At 38.8% G+C, this 26,063-nt stretch overlaps 1 protein-coding gene across 3 annotated transcripts; it reads right to left on the bottom strand.

Annotated features, from left to right (window-relative positions):
- Window positions 1-10,596: 10,596 nt before the first annotated feature.
- Window positions 10,597-26,014, bottom strand: SH3GLB1 (SH3 domain containing GRB2 like, endophilin B1). 3 transcript variants are annotated; one of them, XM_085232406.1, is made up of 11 exons: window positions 25,825-26,014; window positions 22,512-22,653; window positions 21,515-21,643; window positions 19,783-19,916; window positions 19,292-19,384; window positions 17,806-17,892; window positions 15,137-15,160; window positions 13,672-13,761; window positions 13,043-13,143; window positions 12,016-12,247; window positions 10,597-11,067 (listed from the first exon to the last, which is right to left on the bottom strand). In XM_085232406.1, the coding sequence occupies exons 1-11, from the start codon at window positions 25,894-25,896 to the stop codon at window positions 10,960-10,962; spliced, it is 1,212 nt and encodes a 403-aa protein (XP_085088532.1). In that variant the 5' UTR covers window positions 25,897-26,014; the 3' UTR covers window positions 10,597-10,959. The 3 variants fall into 3 exon arrangements, with proteins under 3 accessions (XP_085088532.1, XP_085088533.1, XP_085088535.1); XM_085232407.1 differs by having other exon boundaries at window positions 17,854-17,892; window positions 25,825-26,013; XM_085232409.1 differs by lacking the exons at window positions 15,137-15,160; window positions 17,806-17,892 and having other exon boundaries at window positions 25,825-26,010.
- Between the last annotated feature and the right edge of the window lie 49 nt (window positions 26,015-26,063).

Raw genomic sequence — 26,063 nt, forward strand, 5'->3', positions numbered from 1 at the left:
TCTTTTAAAATATTGACTATACCCCGCACTTCTTGTTCCTACATTTGCTGAAAATGGATTTTTGTTCCTGCATTGATGATTTACTGTTCTATTTTCAGAACAGAATATTTTAGCTGTGTCCTCTCTACCACTCACCAAAAGGACTGTTCACTTCATTTGATATTTAGCAAATATTTCTCTCTGCTTCTCTCTCAGTATTTCCTATCTCCTCCTCCTTACCACAACTGCCCAGTGAGTTTCTGATTTTCATCCACCCTCTTCTTTCTTTCCATCTTCTTGCTGCCAGCCCGCTGTTTGCACAAAAGCTTCTTCCAGCACCAGGCCCTTCACTCCTGCTCCTGCGTGTCTTGCTTGAAGCAAGGACCTCACTCTTACAGCAGACAGTAAGCACCCTACAGTGGAAGAATGTGACAGACCAAAAAAATTCTCCTCCAGCGTACTTGGATTTCATGCCTGCAGCCCCAGCTGTTTCCATAGCCTCTTACCTTTCCCTGTACTGTCTCTCCCGTATTTCCAATAGGGGATCTCTCAATTTTAATTCTATTCTCTTTTTGCTGATTCTTATTTCACATCTTAACCCTCCCTTGTAATGCAGATTTACTCTCTTAACTTAGAAGCATGCACAGCATACATCCCTGAATTTCCCTGTATATTGGAAAATACAGAGAGAGCTCTTTGCAGCTGTTACTGAACTGTGCAGCCTTGCACCTACTCAGTCTGCTAGCTTCTAGCAACAGTGTAGTCACCTATATTTCTTGAGCTGTTAACTGCTTTCTGTGCTTTTGAAGGGTCATCTTTACACGTATACTGTCCTTGCTTTATTCTTCATAATTCTGTCCTTTAGGTGATACTCAGGTTTCCCTCTACAGAGAAGTGCTAATATTCTAGCAAAAACGAGCTGGGCTTCATGCTAAAAGAGGAAGCTGGAGTGAGGAATAATTTCTTAGAAATTCTTAAGTTTTTGTTTTATCAGTGTGGATTGTTTCCTCCAGTTAGCAGCTGTGAAAATTCACAGAGCTCAGAAGGTTATTTTGGCTTGTGGCAATTACTACATAAAATGTTAGGTTTAATGCTTCCATTTAAAAAGGAAGTGATTCATTTTTACTTATAGTCATGATAGGCAGCCAGTACTTCATGAAAGGCACTCACTGAGAATTATGTGAGAATGATTTAGTCTTACATAATGCTCTTATTGTGCCAAATCTTGAGAGAATTAATGAAAGGAAGAATAAAAGCTGCAAGCATGCATGCATAAGTCGAAATATGAAGTACCCACCTACCACTCCCATCTTTTTAGAAGGAAGTAAGATAACTATCTTACAGGAGATAGCATTGTTTAGAGATAAAAAAGTAAAAACACGTTCTACATTCCATTTTGTATACAGATATGGTTATATAGATGAATTTGAAGCTTAGCATGCAAACTACTTGAAAGGGTTTCCTGGCTACCTGCTTTCTGTAGCTTCATCATAGGTTCCTGCAACGCAAACCTGAGCAGCAGACAGACTGGTTTTAGTTCTAAGAAGCTTCCACGATTAAAATCATGGAAAGCAAAGTAGTATTCAACTCAATCTTTGTTTTACTGTTTCATCACACAGAAATAAAAAAAGAATAGCTAACCTCACAAAAACATAAGGGTTCAGAAGCCTGAGTCCCTTTTGAAAATGCAACCTTTTCCTTTACTTGAAGCCAAGTAAATGTTCTGTTCTTTCTCTTCAGCCAGGGAGATCAGACCAAAAACAACAGCAAAACCTTTACCGTCACTGTACTTCAATAGCAGGGAGGCTGGATTTTTAGAGATTAATCAGAACTCCTCTTTCTGTCCACTAAGGCAAACAGGCTTTATCTAACTTCAGATAATTTCAGGAGTGCAACAAGCATCATTTGATTGTTCTTCCAGTAATCGTAAGGAAGTTTTGGACAAAGCACAACATTTTATTTGCTACAGATGCTTTGACAAACTGACAAAGGAAGCAGACTTGGAAATTTGTCAAGTATACCTGAGAAGGATCCATCAAATGCTAAGTTGGAGAGTTTTTACAGTATATTTGTAACAAAAGCAGCTAAAGAAAACACCATCTCCTGAATTTCTATGTTTCTCCTTAAGCTTTTAACTATTAAGGTCCAACTCAATTATCTTGAACCTAATTCACTGTCATTTCTAGGAAGACTTGCCCAAGGGATGAGATAGCCAAGGAGACAAAGAACAGACAGCCCCACTGGTATGTTACATTATTGATCAGCTCTGGTTCAGAACAGCAGGTCTCCCAAGTGCACTCTCATAAGTCTAAGCAGAGGGTAGCTGGAGAATATTTAGTTTTTTTTCCACTTATCTCTTGTCATAAAGGATAGATAGAAGGAAATACAGTATGAAATTACTTGCATAGTAAGCTTAGATAGAACACAAACTACAAAAGCAGTCAGAATATCTCACATTTGTTGATCTAAATAAGAACCATTGCACTAGGTGAACGCAGGCTGGCTCAAGGAGATCCTGGCTATCTCAGTTATTTTTTGAAATGGATTCCTGATGCTGAAGTAGGCCATTCAGCTTTGTTGCCAAGAAGAAAGGTATTGAACAACACATTTCAGTTGCACTTGTACACAGACTACCTTAACTGAAGCAGCATTTGTGACCACTAACACAAATTCAACAAGGCTTCTAACCACTGAGAAATGGAATATATTTCTTTATGTTTCCACTACTAAAATAACCAAGATTAACAAGTTAGCCTGAAGAAAAGTATTTGTATGTTCATGTACCAGACAAAATGCAATCACACACACACACACACACACACACACACACACACACATACAAAATTACGGGTTAAGAAACAAGCCAGCAGAATCAAACACCAGAGACTGGGAAAGTTCAGCTTCGTCTTTGTTTTAAATGCGTGATTTACTCATCAGCATAGGAAAGTAATCACTGCAGTGAGTCACAGCACTATGAGAGTTTTGTAGCCCTCAGTATTCTCCCAAGATGTTACTCTGGTGAAGTTCCACTAAAAATCAAGCTGGATGCAATGGGAGGGAGTAGATCAATCTTGCTGTAAAACCAGAGATTCATCTACAAATATATTTGCTCATTTCTGTATAATAGTAACCCTCAGAAGAGCCTATGCTGGCATTTGATTTATAGAAATAATCGGATAATGGATTTACAGTGCAGAAGTCTCCAAAATGATTAACTAGAGCAGCTTCAAATTTTTCCTTAGAAGTAGGTCGAGATGCATCCCTCAGTAAGTTTAATGCCATTATTTGCAAGTGTTCCATCCTGAAAAGACACTGGTTGATATTCTCTTGATAATGACCATTTAGGGTCAGATTTAATTAGGTTACAAAGGAGCCTCCCTGATTCCTCTGCTAACTTCAAAGCAAGACCTGTGGGACAGCACATCATTCAAAATATAAGGACTAGTGGGGTGGTTCAGAAATACCATGGCATTTTTCCACACTTGGGCCAAGTTCTGGCTAGGAGTGCAATTCACATTTTGGTATAGCCCAGTTTTTTTTTTTTAACCCAGTATTAAACTCAGTTATTTTAGTGGAACAATGGCCCAAATTACTGACTAAAGCATTTAGCCCTGAAACATGGGCAGAGACAAAAGTCCACTTTCCACTGTCGTAGATTTATGTAATTTCAAGAAAAAGCATCTCTCAAATCTGTTATTAGACTACAGTCATTGACCATGCTTTAAATTCCATCAAAAAACACAGATTTGGGGGGCGGAAGGATAAACATAAAACGAGATAGTCAAGATAAATTTTACTCTGCCTTTCTCACTAAGCAGTCAGTGGCTTGGTTTCTCCCACCTGCGTTTTAGCCTACCTGGCCCAGTTTCTGGAAAGCTCTGACCTTCAGTGAGGAGAGGCCCTGAGAACAGGCAGACATCTGTCTGTGGCTAACGGTGAGCCATCCAGAGCCTCCGCATTCACTCAGTGCCACCAGAACCCAGCTGCAGGCTGCGACTGGAGCTCTGCAGAGAGGGACCTGGGCGTCCTGGTGGACGACAGGTTGGCCATGAGCCAGCAGTGTGCCCTCGTGGCCAAAAAGGCCAATGGCATTCTGGGGTGCATTAAGAAGAGCGTGTCCAGCAGGTCGAGGGAGGTGATCCTCCCCCTCTACTGTGCCCTGGTAAGGCCTCATCTGGAGTACTGTGTCCAGTTCTGGGCTCCCCAGTACAAAAAAGACAGGGATCTCTTGGAAAGAGTCCAGCGGAGGGCCACAAAGATGGTGAAGGGCCTGGAGCATCTCCCCTATGAAGAAAGGCTAAGTAAACTGGGTCTGTTTAGCCTTGAGAAAAGAAGACTGAGAGGGGACCTTATCCAGGTTTATAAATATCTGAGGTGTGGCGGCCATAGTGGTGAGGCCAGTCTCTTTTCAGTGGTACGTGGAGACAGGACGAGGGGAAACGGACATAAACTGCAGCATAGGAAGTTTCGCACGAATGTGCGCAAGAACTTCTTCACGGTGAGGTGACGGAGCACTGGAACAGGCTGCCCAGGGGGGTTGTAGAGTCTCCTTCTCTGGAGATATTCAAGTCTCGCCTGGACGCCTACCTGTGCGACCTGGTGTAGGGAACCTGCTTTGGCAGGGGGGTTGGTCTCGATGATCTCTAGAGGTCCCTTCCAACCCCTACAATTCTGTGATTCTGTGATTCTGTGACTTGTAGTGCTGCCAGCTTCCTGCCCCTCCTCGGTCTGGCCGAGCACAACTATAATGTGACAAACCACGACTTCCCCACAGCCCCAGCAGCAAGTAAGACGACACACTCACTCATTCCACTCAGAATTCTGCTATAACTTACAAGTGTAAAGAACAGAGACATCAGCATTTTTATTATTATTTTTAAACTAGAACAAATAAGGGTTAGATTCAAAATACGCAGGATTTTGAATAAGCCGACAGCAGCTCACTGGAATAGAGAAGCTAATGCTGCAGGCTCTGCTGCTCCACAGCCAGGGAAGCAGTACCCACAGGAAGAACATCTGGAGATATCCGGTCTCAGAAAACCAAATGCCTATAAGCACCTCCTGTACTGTCTATGGTCACCTCCTGTGACTAAATTCTTCAGACAAATTAAATATAACTATGTGCCCATCTGCTCAAATTCCAACTGGCACCAAAGCTCAAACACTCTCCCGCTCAAATTTCACAATGCTTTCAAAAGACTAAGCCACCATTCACTGTATCCCATTGCTCCATACCCATGAGCTCACTTTTAGGCAGACTCCCCTCATTTTAAAACCTCTTTATTTTTGCCCTACCATTCCCAGCCAAACGTAGCTAAACCATATTTATCTTTAAGCATGCCACGCTAATAACAAATGTGCACCATCCACAGTCTTTTAGAAAACATAGTCATTAAGAAGCTGGAAATGCCTTCCTTGTTATCACACATTCCTCCAAACCTTTAGGTGTATTGGCAAACGTGCTGCTTAACAACCCAGGCTGAATAGGAACCAGCACCACAGGGTTTCCACTGGACACCATAAGGTGGGGTTTGGATTTTGGTTTTCTAATCATTCATTTCTCAAAATGCATAGCCCACCAGCCTCTTACCTTCTTGCAGTTTTTGAGCCTGTCCGGTAAGCTAGAGGGAGGAAGGATCTGTGTGTCCAAGGTGCCATTGCCTGTGGCAAATAGAGCAGAGAACCTCCAGGCTGTGGCAGAGCAGCAATAGAGAGCTCTGGTGGGTGCAGACACCACCCTTTAGTTCCTGTCCTTCACAGAAGCAAACTCAAGAGCTACCACCTGTGTAAGCTCAGCCAATGCAAACTGTGGAAGCCTTAGGGCAGCCACAGCAACTTGTAGATCTTCACTTGGTACACCTGTCACCATCTACTGCTTTGGAGAGCTGCATTCCTATCTCTAGAAGTATCAATATTAAATATTAGCAAATCTAAAAAAGCTAGAAAGCTTTATATAATTAAATAAAAAGGAAAAAAAAAAACAGTAAAACTATATATTAAGATTGAACAATATTCTATCAGCACAGGTCAAATGTGTCTGCTGTAACCACCTTGGAGCCTATATACTTCTGTCCCTCGACTGGCTGCTAGAGCTTCTCACAGCAGTTGAACAAGTTTATTTTAACAGGCTGTCCAACCAAACCACCAGAGCCAAAGGAGAGGCTGAGGAAATGAAAAAAATGTCAGCGCTTCCTCTGAAGACAATGAAGGAGAAAGAACTCAATATGAAGTTCCGAGGTGTTTTTCTGTTTTTCGTGTTTTTTTTTTATTTGTTTTTTTCCTCAAAGTATTTGTTGTTGTTTTAATACTGCACAAGGACATGTTCCTTGAGATCACACCTCTGAGCCAACCTTTACACAAATAAGGTACTAGCCATTAGGAAACAGCAAGGCGCAATAACCACGTAACTAAGAGAACCTGGATGAATCATTCCCCAGTTCTGTTTCTCTGCTGCAGTTTCTCCCAAGTAAACAAAAACAGTGCTGCTCACCTTTGTAAAAGAAGCAAAATGGAGCTGACAGACTGAAAGTCATTAACAGTTCCTCTTTAGGAGGAGCAGATAGATATAGATATATATAGATATAGATAGTAAGTACATATATATAAGTTCTCCTGGATGCTTAGTATTTTTAATGGAGATTCCAGTGCTATTTTCACTGGATGATGTATAAAAGAATGTGGGAAGCATGAAATGGTACGCCAGTGAGCTTTCCCAAAGGTGTATAAAATGAAAATTCCTAAAGTCTCCCAAAAGGAATTTTCAGAATTTCAAAAATTTGTAATAAAAAGAAATCGTAAATGTGAGGCTTCTGGCACATACCAGTGTCACTGTTGAACATCAAAAATTAAAAGCAGTTTAACTCAGAAATGTAACTGGAGAATTCTTTTCAGGAAAGGCAACTTTTTAATATTTTTCCTTTCCAACAAGCAATTTCCTAGCTCATTATTCCAATAGCTCTGCTTCTACCTATAATCACGTAAAGACATTTTTAAGCTTTAATTCATTTTGCAATTCTAAATAGCTTCCCTTAATTGTTCATGTCAAACACCTATTATACATTTTTAAAAATTTATGAAACAATTCCATGCTGTCAGGAGGAGAAAGTTTTTTAGCATTACGATTATTAACTGGATGCAAGCACCTCCAGCTAATATGTTTGCTATCATTCACTTGTGGCAGGAACCTATTTATAAAAGGCATTACATTCATACAGTCACCGAGTGTTTCCATCCACGGCGTATTTTCTTGCCATTCCCTCCACTAAGATACAGAACTTAAAAAGCTATGAAGTTTGTTTGGAGAGGTTTCTTACTGCCAGATGCCACAATAAATGCTCTGTATCACTGAACAAAGGTAAGGGCACTCACTAGGAAAATGATGGAGGTTTGTTTCTGTCAGCTTGATGGAAATGTCTGCATTTTCACCCAACACAAATTCATACAGCTTGCAATGTACTGCCTTGTATTTCCACTAACAGTTGTGTAATTGAGTTACAGCCCACTATACTGGAACATACCCAATAAGGAATAATACTTAAAAAGGAAATAGGTCAGGATCAGGTTGTAAGCAAAATTCAGCAATCAATTTCTGCACTTCACACATAAGGTGAATGAAGTGGAGAAAAAACAAAAACAAACAAAAAAAAAAAAAAAACAGTACACCACAATACTATAGAAGTTGCAGATAGGTCTGGGATCCCAGAGATCAACTCTCATCTCCCAAAACTCAGTAGAGATTGAGTCTAAAATATACACACTTGGTAGCCCAATGAAAATAAGGAAGTTCAATTCGGCACTCGTTGTTTAGACAACACTCATTTGTCATTGCCTTTCTAGCACTCTGGTTACTTTTTCTCACCTCATATAGAGACAAACATTTTTAACAAAAAATCCTATGAGAGTTGATAGATGACAAGAAATGAGGAACTAGGCCTTAGTTTATGGCTGATGAAGCTTTGATAACCATATACTTTTTCCCATAAGTTTTTTTTTTTGTTTTTGTTTTGTTTGTTTGTTTGTTTGTTTTGGTGAGACCAAGTACCTGCCTGATCCTGTATGACCTTGCTGAATTGGGATACGGGAAGCCACAAAGTGTAGTATCATCAATTACTGATCAGACATTAAACCCTTTTGGTCTAAGATTAAGTTGTGTGGCTAGGTAGAGACATTTCAGGAAGTGTGAAAGTTGGATTAAAATGTAGCAGGTTGCAGTGCAGAGTTTCACGGGGCTTCAGTACCTTCATCTAAGTGTGTCAGTTTCCAGTTTTGGGGAAATGAAACTCCCTCTTCTATGATGAAGTATTTTGTTCCCCTGGCTGGAAACAGAAAAATTACTAAAGTGAGTCCTGCCAGAAGTACAAGTGAGAAGTACTGATGGCTCTTGAATGGAGCAGAACTGTCATTTCATACAACTTTGACATATTCCTAGGCAGCCAAGTGCTTATGTGTGTACAACACTAAAATGGCAAATCATCTTTTTTTTTTTTATTTTCGTTTTGTTTTTTTCTTTTTGTTTTTTTTTTTTTCCTCAAATGAAAAGAAAAAAAAAAAAGGACAGAACAGTTTGGTGCCAACCCATTCCCAAACAATCCCACATACTGCAGTACCTGGCTTAAACCTCAGCCCAATGGTTTATTTCACTGTGTCCGTTTTTAAGACCTCCTAGCTTTCAACGCAGGACAAAGCACAGTTCTGCTATTCTACTCAAGTCTGATGTTATTATATGGACAGTAATACTAAAACTTTTTACAGTGAGTAATCTTTTTGAAGTCCCAGACAACTAATTTCCACAGTAAAGACAAAGCTTGCATGAGTACTAACAAGTACTGTATTTGTTCTTAAATTTTTGGAGTTGTAAGATAATTGTTGTATGTTCTATCATTCAGAAAGCCCATGCCAGCTCTTTCTAAAATCTAAGAGTCCCTATGCCTTTACTGTACAAAACACAGGTGAGGCCAGACCTTCAAAGTTTGTTTTCAGAAATCGTCACACGTAAATCCCTGGCTACAATGTCACAAGCATCAAATTAGACTAATAAGCTACTAGACCAGTTCAGTCCTCACCAAAGCTGACAGAAGTCCTTTACCGTGCAGCAGAAGTGAGCTCTAAATATAATTTTTCTCTAGGTTTGACCTATAGATCTGTATGCATACAGAAGATTACATCCTTTGCAAGAGGAACTTTTTTGCATTGAACAGCACTACTACATAAAAATTTCATCCAACAGTGCCCAGGCTTTCTTGCAACATTGCAACCTTTAGGAATTCGCAATTTCTACCTTCTTGAGCTGCATATTTAGTTCCATGGATTTGAGTTTCTTTGGGTGGGAGCTTTCTGAAAGCCTTATTGGTCATTTTCATACCAACAGTCAGAGCTGTGAGTAAGCTAAGAAAGGGATACAATAAATTCAAGGCATTTTCATATTTAGTACAGCATATCTATAGAAAAAAGAAGGAAAATTATTCTAGCAAATCAAATTGTTAGATACTCAAACTTTGGTTACTACTATTTCAAAAATACACCACTAATTTGGTTACTTTCAAGATACTGTCTTAACATCTGTCTTTCAGCAATTAGTGGAAATTGGTTAAAAAAGTTCTGTAGAAAGGAGATTTGTCATGTTAAGTCTTTGAAGCTTCTGAAACAAAACAAAAACAGCCCCCATACAGAAATAAACTAACACCACATACCAAAGCACTAATCACAGCAAAAAATGAAAAACACACCTAAATACAGGGAATTAACCAAAGAAATTAAAGACCCAAAGCCAATCTCAGTTATTGTCATTCTTGCTACAAAAACTGTTAGGTGAGACAAAAAAAAAAAAAAAAAAGTCCAGTACAAATATTTGTATGAAAATTTCCAAGAAAATAGCATTGGAAGAGGTTGAGTTTTGGGACTGCTAAATCTGCCCTCTATGACCTTGAAGTCATTTCCCCTTCTTCTGTAGGAAAAAGTTACGTTACTCGCAAATAATCTTACCTTCGTTAAGGCCATTTTTAGCTTCATAGCACTTTGTTTTCTTCCCACGTATTTAAAGGAGGCCGTCTTGCAAAACAGAAGTATAACACTACTTGAATCCAATTTAAACATGACAAGAAATGGTGGCATAAGAACTGCCAATGTAGATTTTCATTAAAACCTATTATCTGAACAAATGTGCTTTTCTCTATAGGACTCTTCATGCAGAGAGAGCATATACTTTGTTAGCAAAAATGCAGTGCTTGATTTAATATAAAGGTGGATTTGCAGTTGCAAGTGTCTTGGTAGTTACTCACCGGTGTAAATTAATCTTTCTGGAAAGCAATTAAGGAGTAGAAATACAAAGCGAATTTAAAGTGTCGGAACACAGGTAACTAATTTGTGACAGTTTGCCTATACAAAGCTTAAAACCTCAACATACTTGCAGTTTGCCTCAAGTTTCCAACAGAGAAAGGACATCTGTTTACATTTTTCAAAATTAAATTCAAATTAAATGCATGAGTTATCCAATAGATAACCATATACGTATGCCTCAGCATGTCTGTACTCCACACACACCAGGAACAAAACCATATCAATTTATGTTTAATGTTAGGTTTTGATTATTCAAAAAAAAAAAAGTGCATTACACTAGCATCAGTTCACAATAAGTTTATTTTATGTGAAGAAAAGCTTTGCCATTAATGAAAAATTTCAGTAGAAAACAGTACGTCCTGCTTTCAATCTAGATTACTCAAAAGTAGAAGCTTGTATTAGTGAAAACTTCAGTAGAAACAAATCTGTAGGAAACATTCTTGGCACATGAAGTAAAAGCTTCAAACATTAAGATTGAATAGAGTATTCACCATGCAACCATACTGGCAGAGAAGCCAGTTTGTAATGGCTGGCATTTGTCCCTCAAGAAAGAAACATGGAAGACACTTAAACCTGCTTATATAACGTTAATTGTATATAAATATGGTGTCACCATAACTGACAGTCTTTACTCAGGGCAACAGTTCAGTTTAGCAGTTCTAAGTAAGTAATAGGCACTTTGCCTTTCTGATTTCCCCTTTCACCCATCAGCCAATCTGAATCCATGCCAGGGATACTGTAAACTGTTATCACCTAAAAAAAAAAACAAAAAATAAACATAAATATATTATAATAATCTTGTCATTGCCTGGAAAAAAAAATTAAAAGTCTACTTTCTTGTGATTTACAACATCTTAGAATCAAAATCAACCAAGTTAAATAAAGCATCCATGGAACATAATCTAATGCTCATTATTTTTTCATTGGTCCATGGAAAAGTAAATATGGCAAAATATTTAAAATATCTCATCCTTTGGCTAGGATTTTTTTTTTTTTTTTAAAACTAGTTACTACTTTTTTTTTGGATCTTCAAGTATATGTTAGAAAAAGAGATGGTGTTGATGGGCTACATCTTAAAAGACGATCTTAAGCCACAGCTTCCATCTAAATCACTGTCTAGATAAGAATAAAGTCATACAGAAATATTTAAGAGATGCACATTTTTAAGAAACCTGAATTTTTTGCTGGATGTTGTCCTTCACATGTTCACTGTTCAGCTACAGTAACATTACTGGGTGGAATACTGCTCCAGCACCCAGCTTCATTTTATACAACTTCACTTGCTGAAGATAGGCTTTCTAACTTTGAAGTATTAAGAGTTTATCTGAATCGAAAAGGAATAAGCACAGCACTGCTACCGTTACCAAAACGGAAGTGATTGTGCTTTCATTTTCTTATCAAACTGCAACACTTCATGTTTGAGAGACCAGTTGTATTGATAGTAGTTTTGGAAGGATGGCAGAATGAAGATAGCATAATCGTAGCTTGATTGTCCAGCAAATGTTCTTGCAAGGTAAGCAGTCATAACAAATATCAACTCTCACCATTACAGTACAAGTAAAGATGCTAACTTCTCAGAGCACTATTAAGATTTAATTAATAAATGTGCTACACTGAGAGATCTATGTAGTTCATTTCAACTGGCCAGTCACAACTATTCAGAATTTACACTTAAATTATCAAAGTACTTCAAAAACTTACCTCATCTGCAAGTAATGATAACTCACTGCTGTTTGCAGCATCGTAGTCATACAGAACTCTAGCTTTCCTGCTGCCACTTGATGACTTCAGTTCACTGATGCCTGAAGTAACTACAGAATTGCTTACTGAAGGCAATGAAGCAGAAGCTGAGGCCAAGACTGAGGGAGTAGAAACACTTTGCACAGGAGCTGAAGACGACTGATTATTGTTAGAGAGAAAAGTAGATGGAAAGCTGTGGGGAAAACAAAACAAAGATTTCTGGGTGAATCAGTTCCACATGGAAAGTCATATGCCTCCATGCCTAAATTAGAATTTTTGCATTTAGACATCAGTAAACAGCAAAGATTGAGTAGTACTGATACTTGTGCAAATCTACATAATGATATTTGTGTGCTACCAATTTTTGAAGTTGTATAATTTTTTCAATGTAATGTAGCTTTAAAAAAAAAAAAAACAGTTTCAAAGACTTTTTGTGAGTCTTTAAGCTATCTATTTAAACAAACTGAGAATCACAAGGAGACCAAGCACCACAGGAAGCAGCAAGTCAGAAAAAGAACAAAAACACATCTGTTTCTACTTCCTCTTCTTGGAAAACAAAAGCATCATAGAGACAGTTATTTAATACAGCCACTACAATAAATTTTAATAGTTAAGGAAACCTTCCAGTTTACTTCACTATTAAATGAAGACAACTCTTCAGTGCCTATTCTCACCTAAATAATGCAGTCTGCAATAGCCCTAAGAAAGACTCTGACATGTAGAGAAGAATTTGAATAGGAAAACCTGTATGAAAAGCAAGCATGTAGATCTTTCTATCACCCCAGTCACAAAGGCTTATGAACACAAAATTCATGTCAGACTGTTTCTTCCCTTATTTTAAAGATGTTAAAACCTCAGAATAGTAGAACTAGATATTTTCGTAGTACAGCACACTCCTATTTTTATCATTGCTTTATCAGCATTAAGCTTTCCTACCACTGATAAGCACTTGAACTTCAGAGAAGAACGTTTTAAACAGTGTTATTACCTTCCCAGTTGCTTCTGGAGATCCAACATATACTTGTAACATTGTGCATAATACGTCATCTGAGCTTCAACAAAGTCATTCAGACAGCGGAGATGATGTGCCTACAATGTAGTAAATATTTAAGTTTTTAGCTTGCAAAAACTTCACACTGCATTACAAACTGGCCTATTAAACAGGTTGGTAAGGCTAACATCAGTATGTAAGTATTCATCCTACATAAGCACTATGCCTGGATTTACTAGGTGAATAGGATAAAGTGCCCCAAAATCAATGTATGTGAGCATCAAGAGTAAGTGCAGGACAAGAATCATGCCATTTATCTATACTGTTTCCACAACAGATTATTTTAGCACATTTTTGTGGTTTCAATAATCAGTTGATCAGATTAATTGAAAATTATGTTGAAAGGAAACAATGAAAACACCAGAGATCAAGGTTAAAGGGAAAACAAAGTTCATTCAATGGGTACTAAAGAACAGTTAAAAAATAAATCTTCCAACGGGTATATTTTTTAAGACATAACATGAAAGCAAGTAGCCTGAAGTTCCCACATAGATTACTGTAGCTTTTTGTTTGTTTTTAGGAACTGCCCTGATTTTAACAAATTTTTCCCCCTTCTGGGTACTCACATGTGTGCTGCTGATACCTTCCAGGAGAAGTCTGGTAATCTCTGCTTGACGGTCAAATTCACTTTGAGTAATTCGTACTTCCTGTTCAGACTAGAAACAAATACGTATGTTAGATATTTGTACCATGCAATATTGCACCTTTGTATTGTAACAGTCCCATTTTACTCAGAGCCAGTCATTCAAACACATTTAATAACATTTCATTGTTTGAATCCTGTGCTTTTCTCTACAGGTCTTTTCTACTCAAGAATAAATGGTGTTTTTGTGGGGTTCAGAAATGCTTAAGTCCTATCTACACAACAAACAGCTTTATCATTAGACACTTAACATATAGATAAAATGTATACAAAAGACAAATATTTTTCTGCCAGCATTATTAACCTCTCTCAATAACAAAGCAAGTGTTAAGTGGTATAACAGTGTTTATACCACAGACTCTTCTAGCACAACAGTGGCAGTGAAGGACAACTTATTCCCCCCTGTATTTCAAGTTTACAAGGCTCTGCTTAAATAACTTGATGTTATTTTCGTTGGACAACACAGGAACCAATCAGCAATGAAGAGCTCAAAATACATACTTTCCTGTGGTCCTTAGACATAGTCAGATTTTGTTTTTACATGAATAAGAAGTGTTCACTGAGTAACTCCCACTGAAGAACCCTCAAAAAATTACTTGATCCTCAAATTCAGAATATAAACTTGGTTCCTGAATGTTAACATTCAGAAATCCATGATGTCCCAAAAATGCCATATAAGATTATGTGAACATTTAGAAATACTGTGCAAGTATTTCCAAGAGCAGAGGAAATAAAATCACTTTCCTAATGTTGTTTTATAAGACAGACTAAGTAAAACAGTGAGTGAATATATTCATACGATACGATACAGCAAGGCCTCCTTGTTTCCTCTCCAGTCCAAGAGATGAGCACCTCTTAATGTTCAAAATCACTCTATAACCTCAATGTGTTGAGCAAAAAGCCTCCTCTCTTTCCTATTAACTACATCAGACACCACAGAAAACTCCTTGCAAAACTCATGTATTTAGCATAAAGGTGTCTTTCAGAACAGGCTAGATTACCTCTACCTTCCTGAAAATTTTCAAGTAAGCTCATTAGGAAGTTTTCTTCTTTTTAAAAAAGAAAAAAGAAAGAAAAAAAAAAAAAGCAGGACACCATACCAGCAAGTTAAAAGACAAGCCCTCTAGTTTTCGTTTTTTCTATTGCATCTTGTCACATGACAGTCATATGATACTAAGTGATACTCAGCCAAAATTGCTGACTATACAGCGAGCTGTGGGCTTTGTATCAGCACTGGAATTTGAAAGGCCCTAAAGGGATCCCGAGTATTCTGAAGCAACATGAGACACTACCAGTACTCAAGTCAGCAATACGCAACATCCTTTATTACATTACATCAACACAAGTTATTATTTCAGAATTCTGCAGTTTCTAAGTTGTTTACTTACTTTTGTCACTTCCTCAGCCCATATCTAGTCAGCATTAAAAGAGCAGAGAAAAAACATGCAAACTTAGACTGGTGTTACTTTATTAGAATATGCAACTTAACTTCGCCTTTTAACTACTTCCTTGTTTCAGAACTTCACAGAGATTTGAGAAATTCTATGAATTAATCACTTGCTTAAAGCCTCCATATACAGTGAAGTAAGGACAAAACTACATCAATGAAATAAATCCCTAAGATCATACATGGGAAAGAATGACATGTAGAACTGTCTTGCTTAAAATAGATTCTTGTAAGATATTACTACAAGCTAAAATTTAAGATTAGGAAGTGATACAAGTCAAACTAAGTTACTTTATGGGTGATGTTAGGTTACGTTCATATGTTAGAACACTGGAAGCTATAGAAAGCTATTCTCACTTTAAACAACACATTAAAGACTGAAACAGACAAGTTAATGATTTCTCTTGCTATGTCCATTGTTTTTTTTATTTCACAAGAATTTTCACTGAAATTAAATTACTCTCAAATTGAGAATTAAAAGTAGGAGCACATAGCACAGCAAAGTCATAGAACCAGAGGGAATTTACTCTAGAACTTAATTACTTCAGCTTGCTGTCCCAATTTTCTCTTGCAATGCAATTCTCCTTTAACCTTCATATTTCCACAGTTGAAAGAAGATGACACAATCAGGACTTTGGTAGGAAGAAGCGTGCGTAAAGGTCATAGAGGCTAGCTGAAACAACCTTATTCACCTTTTTATCTGACCACAACTGAGAAACATACATACTTACTGCAATGAGACCCACTATGCTGTACAGATCCAGATCAAATCATGACAACCCAAACAGCATGGTTTACATCATAGAATCACAGAATTGCTCAGGTTGGAAAAGATCTTAAAGATCATCAAGTCCAACTGCAACCTCACAGTACTACCTAACTCTACTAACCCTCTGCTAAATCACCTCCCTGAGCATCACATCCAAACGGTTTTTTAACACATTCAGGGATGGTGACTCAACCACCTCCCTGGGGAGCCTATTCCAGTGCTTAAGAACCCTTGCCGTAAAGAAGTTTTTCCTGACATACAAGCTATACCTCTCCTGGTGCAACTTGGGGCCACTTCCCCTCATCCTGTCACCTGTCACAGTGAGAAAAGACCAACCCCGCTCTCGCTGTAAGCACCTTTCAGATATTTGAAGAGAGCAATAAGGTTTCCCCTCAGCCCCCTCTTCCCCAGACTAACCAGTTCCAGCTCCTTCAGTCACTCCTCATAGGACATATTCTCCAAGCCCTTCACAAGCCCTGTTGCCCTTCTTTGGACCTCAGTGTCCTTTCAGTATTTAGGTGCCCAAAACTGAATACAGTGCTTGAGGTGAGGCCTCACTAGTGCAGAGTACAGGGGCAGGATGACTTCCCTAGTCCTGCTCACACGGTTCCTGATCCAAGCCAGGACACCATTAGCCTTCTTGGCCACCTGGGCACACTGCTGGCTCATATTCAGCTGTCTGTCCATCAGTACGCCAAGGTCCCTTTCCACCAGGCAGCTTTCCAGCCACTCCTCCTCAAGCCAGCAGGGTTTCCTGGGGTTGTTATGACCAAAACACAGGATCTGACATGTGGCCCTACTGAAACTCATACAGTTTACTTTGGCCCATTGATCCAATCTATGCAGGTCTCACTGTTGTACCTTTCTACCCTCTGACAGATCGACACTCCCTCCCAACTTGGTGTCGTCTGCAAACTTACTGAGGGTGTAATCAATCCCCTCATCAAAATCATTGATAAAGATATTGAACAGGAGTGGCCCCAGTAGTGAGCCCTGGTGGACACCGCTCATGATAGGCTGCCAACTGGATTTAATTCCACTGACCACAACTCCAGCCTGTGTTTCACCCAGCAGTGCATATGCCCAATTATGTCAAACATAATTAACCCCCTATTCCATTTAGCACAACAATGATGCTAGAACAGCTGCACTGATGAGTCCCTACAACAAGTTTGGGATAAACCATATTCTGAGTTAAGCCCTTCATTTGCGATTTTAATCCATTTCAGCTATTTGTAAAACACATCTTGAAGAAAAGAAATAGTTTCCACATATTTCTAGCTGTTTCACATTACTTACTCCCATCCATATGAAAACAATAGGAAAACAATAATTCCTTTCCCTTTAATGGAGAAACTTTGACAAGGAATAAAAATTGAATTCCTTTGCAGGCTAAATTTACAATGAACTCACGTGAGCATGAATTTAATACTGTATACTTCCAGATAATTAGAAGTATTATGATGAAAACACCACCCTATGCTGTGCTGCTGTGAGTATATTGAGTACTTTTCATATGCAATGTCAGATACATATCCATTTTGGAATGGAAAACAGAATAATTAAGGTTGAAAAAGACCTCTAAGATTATCTAGTTCACCCATCAACCCATCATGACCACGCCTACTAACCCACATCCCTCAGTGTCACATCTGCACTTTTTTTTTTTTTTTTTTTTTTTTAAACAGCTCCAGGGATGACAACTTCCCCGGGCAGCCTGCTCCAACATTCCTTCAGAGAAGAATTATTTCTTAACATCAAACCTGAAGCAAGGCCAAATTGAAAGGATAGCAAGAGGAACCAATTGACAGAAAATGAATGAACACAGGAGGCCAACAAACCTTCAGCCATTTTACATGCAGCAAGTTGAGCACGTAAGAGACATTTACCATAATGTTATTCTCTTCAGGCTGAGAGGTGTTTAGTTGCTTAAGTGCATAGATAAAAGATAAAAGCAAGTTACAACACTGAATACAGCAGGTGAACAGACTATTGGCACAAATTCTACAAGTTTAAGCTAAACAATGTGAACTGATCGTAGAAATCTAAACAGTTTTATTCAGCTCTTTGAAATGCTGATCTAAGCTAGTTCAGTTGAAAATAATACTTTTACAGCAAGAAAAAAAGTGTTTAATTGTAGGTCCTAATTTAATCACCTTGCTCCATCCTGTCAAATAAGGTGGTGAAACAAATTTGATTCAATACATTTTCCTAAATTATCAGTTCAGCACTGTTTGCCAGACATCTTCCTTCATAAATAGAGTGAGTTAGCAGAAGGTGAGCTATTTGCATAACAACTACATCCATATTAGTCTCCATTTCTGTACTGCAGAATGAAAATTGAGATGCCTTTTTTTTTTTTCTTTTAAACTTCTCTAGGAATCCTGAAATTCAATTCTTTTTAGATCTGCTTACTGCTATTAAAACATAACTAAAGTTCAAGTGTAGGCAAGATAGTGATGAAAGAAGCCTGGAGTTTCATGTTCTACCACCACAAAGTAACTTGCAAGTAGAACTGAATTACATGCTATTGATATTTAAGACCAATCAAGTAGTAGCAGCAGCAGCAACTGTCAATAGCTTCATCCAAGCACATAGCTCTGGATGATTATACCACAGATGAACTAACAAATTTGAGTATAGAACATTTTAGAGCTTTTTAATATTAAGCTCAATTCCCCCAAGAAAAGTTTCCCAATGGTACATATATTTTAAAAGTATAGTGTATACTTACTGCCATAACAATAGACTAACAACCTGCTCCACACTTTGCTAGTAATGTTACAAATTAAGAAAGCGTGACAAGCAGAAAAATAACTTTTTTCGCATTAGAATAACATGATACAGGAAGAAATGCATGCACTGACCTGAAAAAAATATATCAACAGTTTAAATTCACAGGAACAGCAGACGTGAGGTGGAAGACTGACAGACAAGCAAAACTGTCAGGGAGATAAAGGGTTTTTTTTTGTTTGCTTGGTTGTTTTTGTTTTACTTTTTTGTTGCTTTTTTTGTGGATCACCACCCCAAGGATATGAGGTGCTTCATCTATCAAGCTCAGCCTCATAGATAATGATTCTGATATCTTTTAAGGCAGTGATCCATTCAGAAACAAGTCAGAATCCTGCTCCTGCCTCTTCATCTTGCATAGTACACACATTCTCCCTACATACTGAAACTGTCTCTATTTCTTCACTATCTGTGTGCATAACCCTTACTACACTATACATGAAATCTCCCAGGATAGCAGAGAGGAAACAATCAGACCTATAAATACATACGTATAACAAGTCTGAAAGTTACAGACAATTTTAAAACACTACTTACTGCGGCTCGAGCTTCAGCAACTTTTGCCTTCTTCAATCTGGTTTTTGCAGCATCCAAATCCAGTCTTTTATTTTGTAATAGTTTACGTTCTTTCTGAAAGCCATGTAGGTAAGTTCATAAGAAAACATACCATTCAAAAGCAAAATCCTGTCTACTTGTTTGCCTGCCTCCTCTCTCCTCTTGATCATATATGAAACAGGTTCTTCAGTTGAACAAAGAAGCAGAATTAGTTCCTAATTACCCTTACACATTTTATACTTCAGATACATAAATTATATTAAATATTAAAAGTAAGTTCAGTAGTTTAAGAAAAGGTAAGATTACAGAATTATTTTGAATGGTCAAAAGGAAAAAGAATACATTAAGGTTACGAATTCATCTGACCTTTTCCAAATCAGCTTCCAAAAGCAATACTGCTCAGTTTTCTACAATTCCAGAGATTTGCTTTTCCAATTATTTTGAAATGCTGAAGAATGCACACTTCAACTTACAGTAATAGTTTTATAGTCTCCTTCAATAAAGTTTCTTAGGGGAGTGAGAAAGTTTATAGCTGAAGTTTGAATTAGTTCTCTGTCTGCTGTTCCAATTTGCTTTTGTGTTTCTCCACATTTAATGAGTGCATTTCCTGAAAATGAGAAAATATGATGATTTCATAGCAATTTAGACAGGTAGCCATCAAGACAAGTTACTACAGGCACATGAGTCAAGGCCAACAGTTTGAAAGATAATCCAATGCCGTAGCAGGGGCTTTCAAAATATGTTAATACCTAATAAAACTAATTCTTGTTTTATATCAAAAATCACAGATGCAGGCCGGATTTCAATGAGTATAGATACAGCACTGTAGAAGTTGCATTAACTATAGCAACTCGGTTGTTCACACATATTTTAGGCCTGGATATTGTACCTACTTACACAGATTTAAGCAGCCTCCTCCCTTTATATTACATTTTTAAGTAATTAGTCACGAGTACTCAGGAGCAAGGAAAAGTCCACTTAGCTACTGGAAAATACTCCCTCCACCCTAAGATCAACACCAGTTTCTAAACGTGCACGTAGGTTTTGTCAACTGATTGAACAATACTTGGAAATTTGGTTACAAGTTAGGCATTGAAGCCCAGGTTAGTGCATCAAGAATGCACAGTGCTCATTGGTATGTTTCAACAAGCACACAAGGCTGAATTAGAAAAGGCACTCATCAAGTCTACAGACAAAAAAAAAAATCAATTTCATGACACCACAAAATGTTAGTGTATCTTTATGCTAAAAGTTCCTGCAACTCCCCTGAATTACAGATGTTACAGCAACTGCAACACAAAGGACCATGTGCCTGTAAGCAGTGTTAAAAAATCTTGAAGCTCATGATCAGAAAGGGGTCACAGATAAAAGCATAAAACAAATTGGAAGTAAAAAGTATAAAGCCTGCTATTATTGATTTTGTACCCTTATATCTTCTATAAAACATTTCTTTAAATACTCTTTCCCTCCTTTCCAAAGGAACCCCATTTTTTCCAGATAAGGATCATTCTTCTTAGAACAGATTTCCCCTCCAACTGCAATTTTAAAGAAAGTAACTAAGGACAGCTAGCTACTCGACTTTCATTGTGGACATAAACACACAGATGTATTTCAGTTAATAAGATTAAATTAATAGCTAAATCTATTTTCAGCAATTTCCAGGGTTGTAGAGAACACTAAAATTAGATCTTTTAACTTAAGACAGCATAAGAACATTACACCCCATCACCTAGTTCTCTTGTCATAGTTACAGAAGTCTGCTGGAGAACAAAGCTTAGATCATGCTCAACAGTCACCTATACAAACGTTTTGCTATCTGTATACACACACAAAATGAAAAGCGGGAATACTGTGAAGTTAGAGGAGGTTCTTAGTAAAGAATTTAATACTAGATAACATTAAGTGTCGTCAGATGTGCTGTCTTTATGTCTAACTAGGAAATTAGATTTCAGAATTATGATTCCAGAAAGTCATCCATCCACAAAGACGGGTAGTATCCTGACATTAAGTTCTATTTTTTTTTATTAGAAGAGAAACCTCATCACTGATCTCCTAACACACAAAGTTACAGAGCAAGTCATCTCAAACTGATAGAAAAGTCTTTGAAGTATTTTGCCTAAAAAGAGACAAATCGCATATTTCTTCACCCCAGTGTAAAAGCATATGTGCATTTTTTCTCCCCCTGCATTCATTGCTTTCACTTACCATATGCTGTTCCTGGGCCAAATTCATTACCAGCATCAATCATATACTGGCCCAACAACTCTGGATTATTCATACGACTTGGTGCTTTCCGGTCCAGTTTCTCATAGAAAAATTCTTCTATCCTAGCATCTGAAAAACACAAGCATTTCAAATAACTGTCACTCAAAACACAACTTACAAATAAAAAAGGAATAAAAGAATTTTAAATTCCAGACATACAAGCTCAATGTTAAGTGGACAACGTTAAGATGAAGATTTAGTTCTCAAAAGCTATTTGTATTTTGTATGTCATGCTTATTTCAAATATTTCTTACAGTTATCTTCCAAAGTGAAAAATTAAACTTTTAATCTTCCTTATACAATGGGGTTTTCAAAAGTTTAGCTCTAAGTCTTCTTCCTAAGAGCCTCATAGTGCACTTCTGAAAAACAAATGAAAGTTACCATTTATAGAAAGCTACAAATCTGGGAGCATTAAGTGTCTAGGAAAACACTAGGAAAACATTCAGTGTCTAGGAAAAGCAATTATTTAGTAAAGAAACTGTAAAAGACAAACATTTCAGCTCATCTTGCCAGCTTCAGAATGACTTGCACTGCACAGGAAATTTAGCATAATGAAATGGATTAATGAAGTTCCTCAAGCCACTGAATCTACAAGAAAAATTTTAGAGTTCTTACAGCCACCAAGGATTTCTGGAATTAGAGCTAGAAATTCAATTAAATAGGAAACAACTCTAAAAGCAATCAAGAGTATAGAACCAATGCTGCAGTTTAATTATGTTCATTTACATATTTCTGCACTTGAAGGCTCACAGAAGAACTGAAAGCAAGCAAACAGTGCCTCTGATACCCAATGGCTCTTCAAAATGTTCAAAATCCTCCAAAATTGAAAACTGCTGAATGTAGTTATAGTTTATGCAACACCTATGCCAGTAAACAGCTACACTGGCAAGCTTATTAATTCAAATGTTGCAAACAAAAAAACTGAACGACTCCTTACTTGGATTTGGCTGCAATAACACTTCTGTTTGCTTCATTATTTTCTCCGTCCACTGCTTAGTGCACTCTGCTTTGCTGAGAAGGTTTTCCAGGTGAGCATCCAGTTCAGTCTTCTCTGCTTGACCAAGCTTTTCTTCTGTGAACTGTGGTTAGTCAGACAGGTTGGAAATACTCAGTTCATAAAAATAGTTTCCAAGTGTAAGTCTAGGATGGCAACTACTCGCTCATATTACTTTCACATAAAGTTATCCAGACATTATTAAGAAAATCTAAGGTTAAATCTGTAAGTTCAATAACCCACCCTCACTACCAGCAAAAAAAGGGGAGAAGGGTATTAATCACATCAAGACCAAGATGATTTACAACATTTTGAAGAAATCCTCTGCTCTACCTGCTCTTCTTGCTACCTGGAGCTCTCACTTGAAGCATTTTGTCCAATTTTGAGTAGTGCTCCTTGAAACACAAGTCAGAAGGAAAGAGTCCAGAGATAACAAAACAACTGAAAGATTACTTCAGCCTTGCAGGTTTTGTAATTAAGGCTGTCCTTTCACCCCTAGGGAAAACTGGAGATATGACAGATTCTCACAGCAGCTTCCTTTAATGTATTTAAAGAATGTTATCCTGTCTGTAGCAAACAGGACAAAAAATAGTGGGCTCCAACTTCAGCGTGATGATTTAAATTAGAACTAGATGTCAGAGACAGCTCCTAAAGCAAGGATTAAAAGCTAAAATAGGCCATCCTGGGAAGATGTGGAATATATGTTTGGGGGAAGGAGGGACTGCATTTTAGAATAGGACAGACCCACGCTTCAGGATCTGTTTAGACACAGCTGATCCTGTTAAGCATTACAGGAACAGTAAGCTGACCTCTTAAGTTCTTTTCCAAGCAGTTTTCTTTGACAGTGAAACACAATGCAACTCTAACTGGCTAAATAAATAGAGAAGACTATTAATTTCACTTGATATTAAATTCATGCCAACGCTTATTAATCCATAACCAGTTTCAACCTCATTCCCAGGTCTCCAGGAAAGACAGAAGATGAGTGTTTTCTGTCAGGAAATGGAACAAAACTGGAACTAAGGGTTTGGCCTGCCTCTCTTCAGAGCACTGGTTTGTCACGATGACCTCATCCCTTCACAGCCTGTTCAAAGTCAGGCATATTCAAAAGAACTTGGTTAAGAACTACATCCTTAATGAGCTTACCGATCAAGAATGTAAGAGCAACAAAGCATTCTAACCATCAAAATTCATTCTTAACAAGCTCCTCGTTGAAAAACTTACAATAGAAAGAATACAATGCAAATAAAACTGAGTTGTCCAAGTTTAATTTCCACATAGACTAAAAACAACTTTGATAGCACACACATCTGAAGGCTAGATAAATACTGCAGTATTTGAGGCTCTACTAAGAAAGAAAGGCACCTTTGCAAGAAAGTTCAATTGCAGTATAGGGAGGCACAGAATTTATTGATGGATTTGCTACTGCTATTGTTTAAAAGGCTCTTTAAAACAATATTACGTACTGCAAGTAGCTCACAAAAGCTTCTTAAGATTCATTAACATACAAAAAAAATGGGTTTGATTCTTTCCTAATTACATAGAATTGTATTTGTTTATGAAATGATCTTTCCAATTAATATTTCCAGAACTCTTCTTCATAGTGTTGAGAGTACTTAGTCCATGTTAGACTTCATGTACCCACTTAGAAGAAAAAGATTAAAAATATAGAGCAATATGGCAAATAACAGTTTGACAGAAATATGGTTTCCAGCACCAATAAAATGCATCAGTGCTGCCCCTCTGATTTCCCACCTGTTTCCACAGGTTGCTTAAATGTGCCCAGATCACAATGGAGAAAATAGTACTGTTCTGTATGCAACAGCATATATACATGCACAACAACTCTCCTCCTTAAACATCTTATTTTAGGAGGAGGTGGCAGTTGGTAGAGCCTATTGCCATTACTTCCATATTCCCCTTAGTTTCAGTTCAGATGAAGAATCCTATCAATGGAAGCCTATCAGATGTAAACTAGCAATGTAGAGCATACTGGAGTAAACCACACCTTATGCCACCTTTAAACTACGACGGAAAGGCTACGTTATATTTAATGCAGTAGAAGTATTTACATGTAAAAAGTCAAGATAAAAGAAAAAAGTCACAAGATGCTACCATGGGATCTTACAATGAAGGGTGAAATGCATCTCTTTCTTTTCCCCTTGTCCTGCAAGAAAAGCTAGAGCTGGAGAGGAAGAGATGGTCTGGGAAATATGCAGCCCCAAAAGAAGTCAGGAAAAAAAAAAAAATATGTGTGTGTGTGGAAAGACCTCCAACATGTAGAAAAGCCACAATTACTGCTTTAAGGTAATTTAAGTTTGAGCAACAATGTTTTCTGATGAGTTTGCATCTTCAGTGCTCTGCTGTACCACTGATTGCTGGCTCTGCTTGAATATTGAGATACAGGCTAACAGTCTGCCTGATCTGAACACAACCACTTTAATCACGTTCCAGACCAGACCCAACGAAAGAGCAGGAGAAATTACCGTGAATTACTGTGCTCAGTTTGGATATCCACCTCCCTGCAGGAAATCTGTCCAGGTTTGATTATGTAAAGAAAGAGGATTACACCTCAAGACAACAGCGAAGGAACAGAAGCCAATTATAGCGCCCTCAGCATAAAGAAAGGAGAAGACAAACCGAGAAACAACGGGCTATGGAACGAGCCTAAAAGCGACAGCGAAGCTCAAAGGAAACAACACTAAAGCAGACAGATGCTCGCACGTGTCACTTCAGAGCTCAAGTTTCACCGATGGGCCAGCAGGATGCATTCAGAGCAGCCAGTGAAGACACCGGCTTACTCCATACTCCACAGCAGTCACACCTTTGTTCTGCTCCAGCCCCATCTCCCCCAGCTGCCGCTGCCCAGCCCGACCGCCCCCTCCCCTCTCGGCCTACGCTGACCTTGCGCTGCCCCGCCCGCCGAGCCCAGCTGTTGTGCAACGGGCCGCGGAAAAATGCCCGTATCCAGACAGACAGACAGGCAGACGGCCGAGCGCAGCGGGGCGCGGGGTCACGGAGCAGCCCGAGGCGCGGCGCACCGCTGGCCCCCAAGCAGCGCGGCCGGGCCCAGCAATACCCGCGGCACGCCCAGCCGGCGGCCCGGCCCGGAACCGCGATCCCCGGCCAACACCCCGCGTCGGGCCGACGGACGGCGGCCTTAAGGACCGGCCCGCGGCCTCGGCCCCTTCCCAACAGCCGGGGCCGCCGCGATGAAGTTCGGTCGCGGCGCGCGCCCCCTCGGGAGCGGCCGTACCTGCACGGCGCGGCTGAGAAAAGTGCCCGCGTCGGCTGCCAGCTTCTTCATGTTAAAGTCCATGATATTCATCTTCGGTGGGGGCGGGAGGGCGCTGACTCAGCCCGGACACCCGCAGCGGCGGCCGCCGCTTCGGCCCGTCCCTGTGGGGATCCGCCGGGGGGCGGTGCCGAGGCCCGACGCAGCCACAGATTGGCCGCGGCCGCGGCGTCAGGCGCAGGGCCCGGATCGGCAGCCGA

Source organism: Meleagris gallopavo, chromosome 10, assembly GCF_905368555.1.
Source record: "Meleagris gallopavo chromosome 10, MGAL_WU_HG_1.1, whole genome shotgun sequence".
In the NCBI taxonomy this organism is placed as follows: Eukaryota; Metazoa; Chordata; class Aves; order Galliformes; family Phasianidae; genus Meleagris; species Meleagris gallopavo.

What these genes read in the sequence shown, in the direction of transcription:
- SH3GLB1 (XM_085232406.1), bottom strand. Translation starts at nt 25,896, where the DNA reads ATGAATATCATGGACTTTAACATGAAGAAGCTGGCAGCCGACGCGGGC. An exon ending in GGGCTGAGGAAGTGACAAAA is followed by an intron (nt 13,762 to 15,136) that starts GTAAGTAAACAA and finishes ATTTGTTTCTAG; the next exon opens with TCTGAACAGGAAGTACGAAT. An exon ending in AAGGTATCAGCAGCACACAT is followed by an intron (nt 13,144 to 13,671) that starts GTGAGTACCCAG and finishes ACTACATTGTAG; the next exon opens with GCACATCATCTCCGCTGTCT.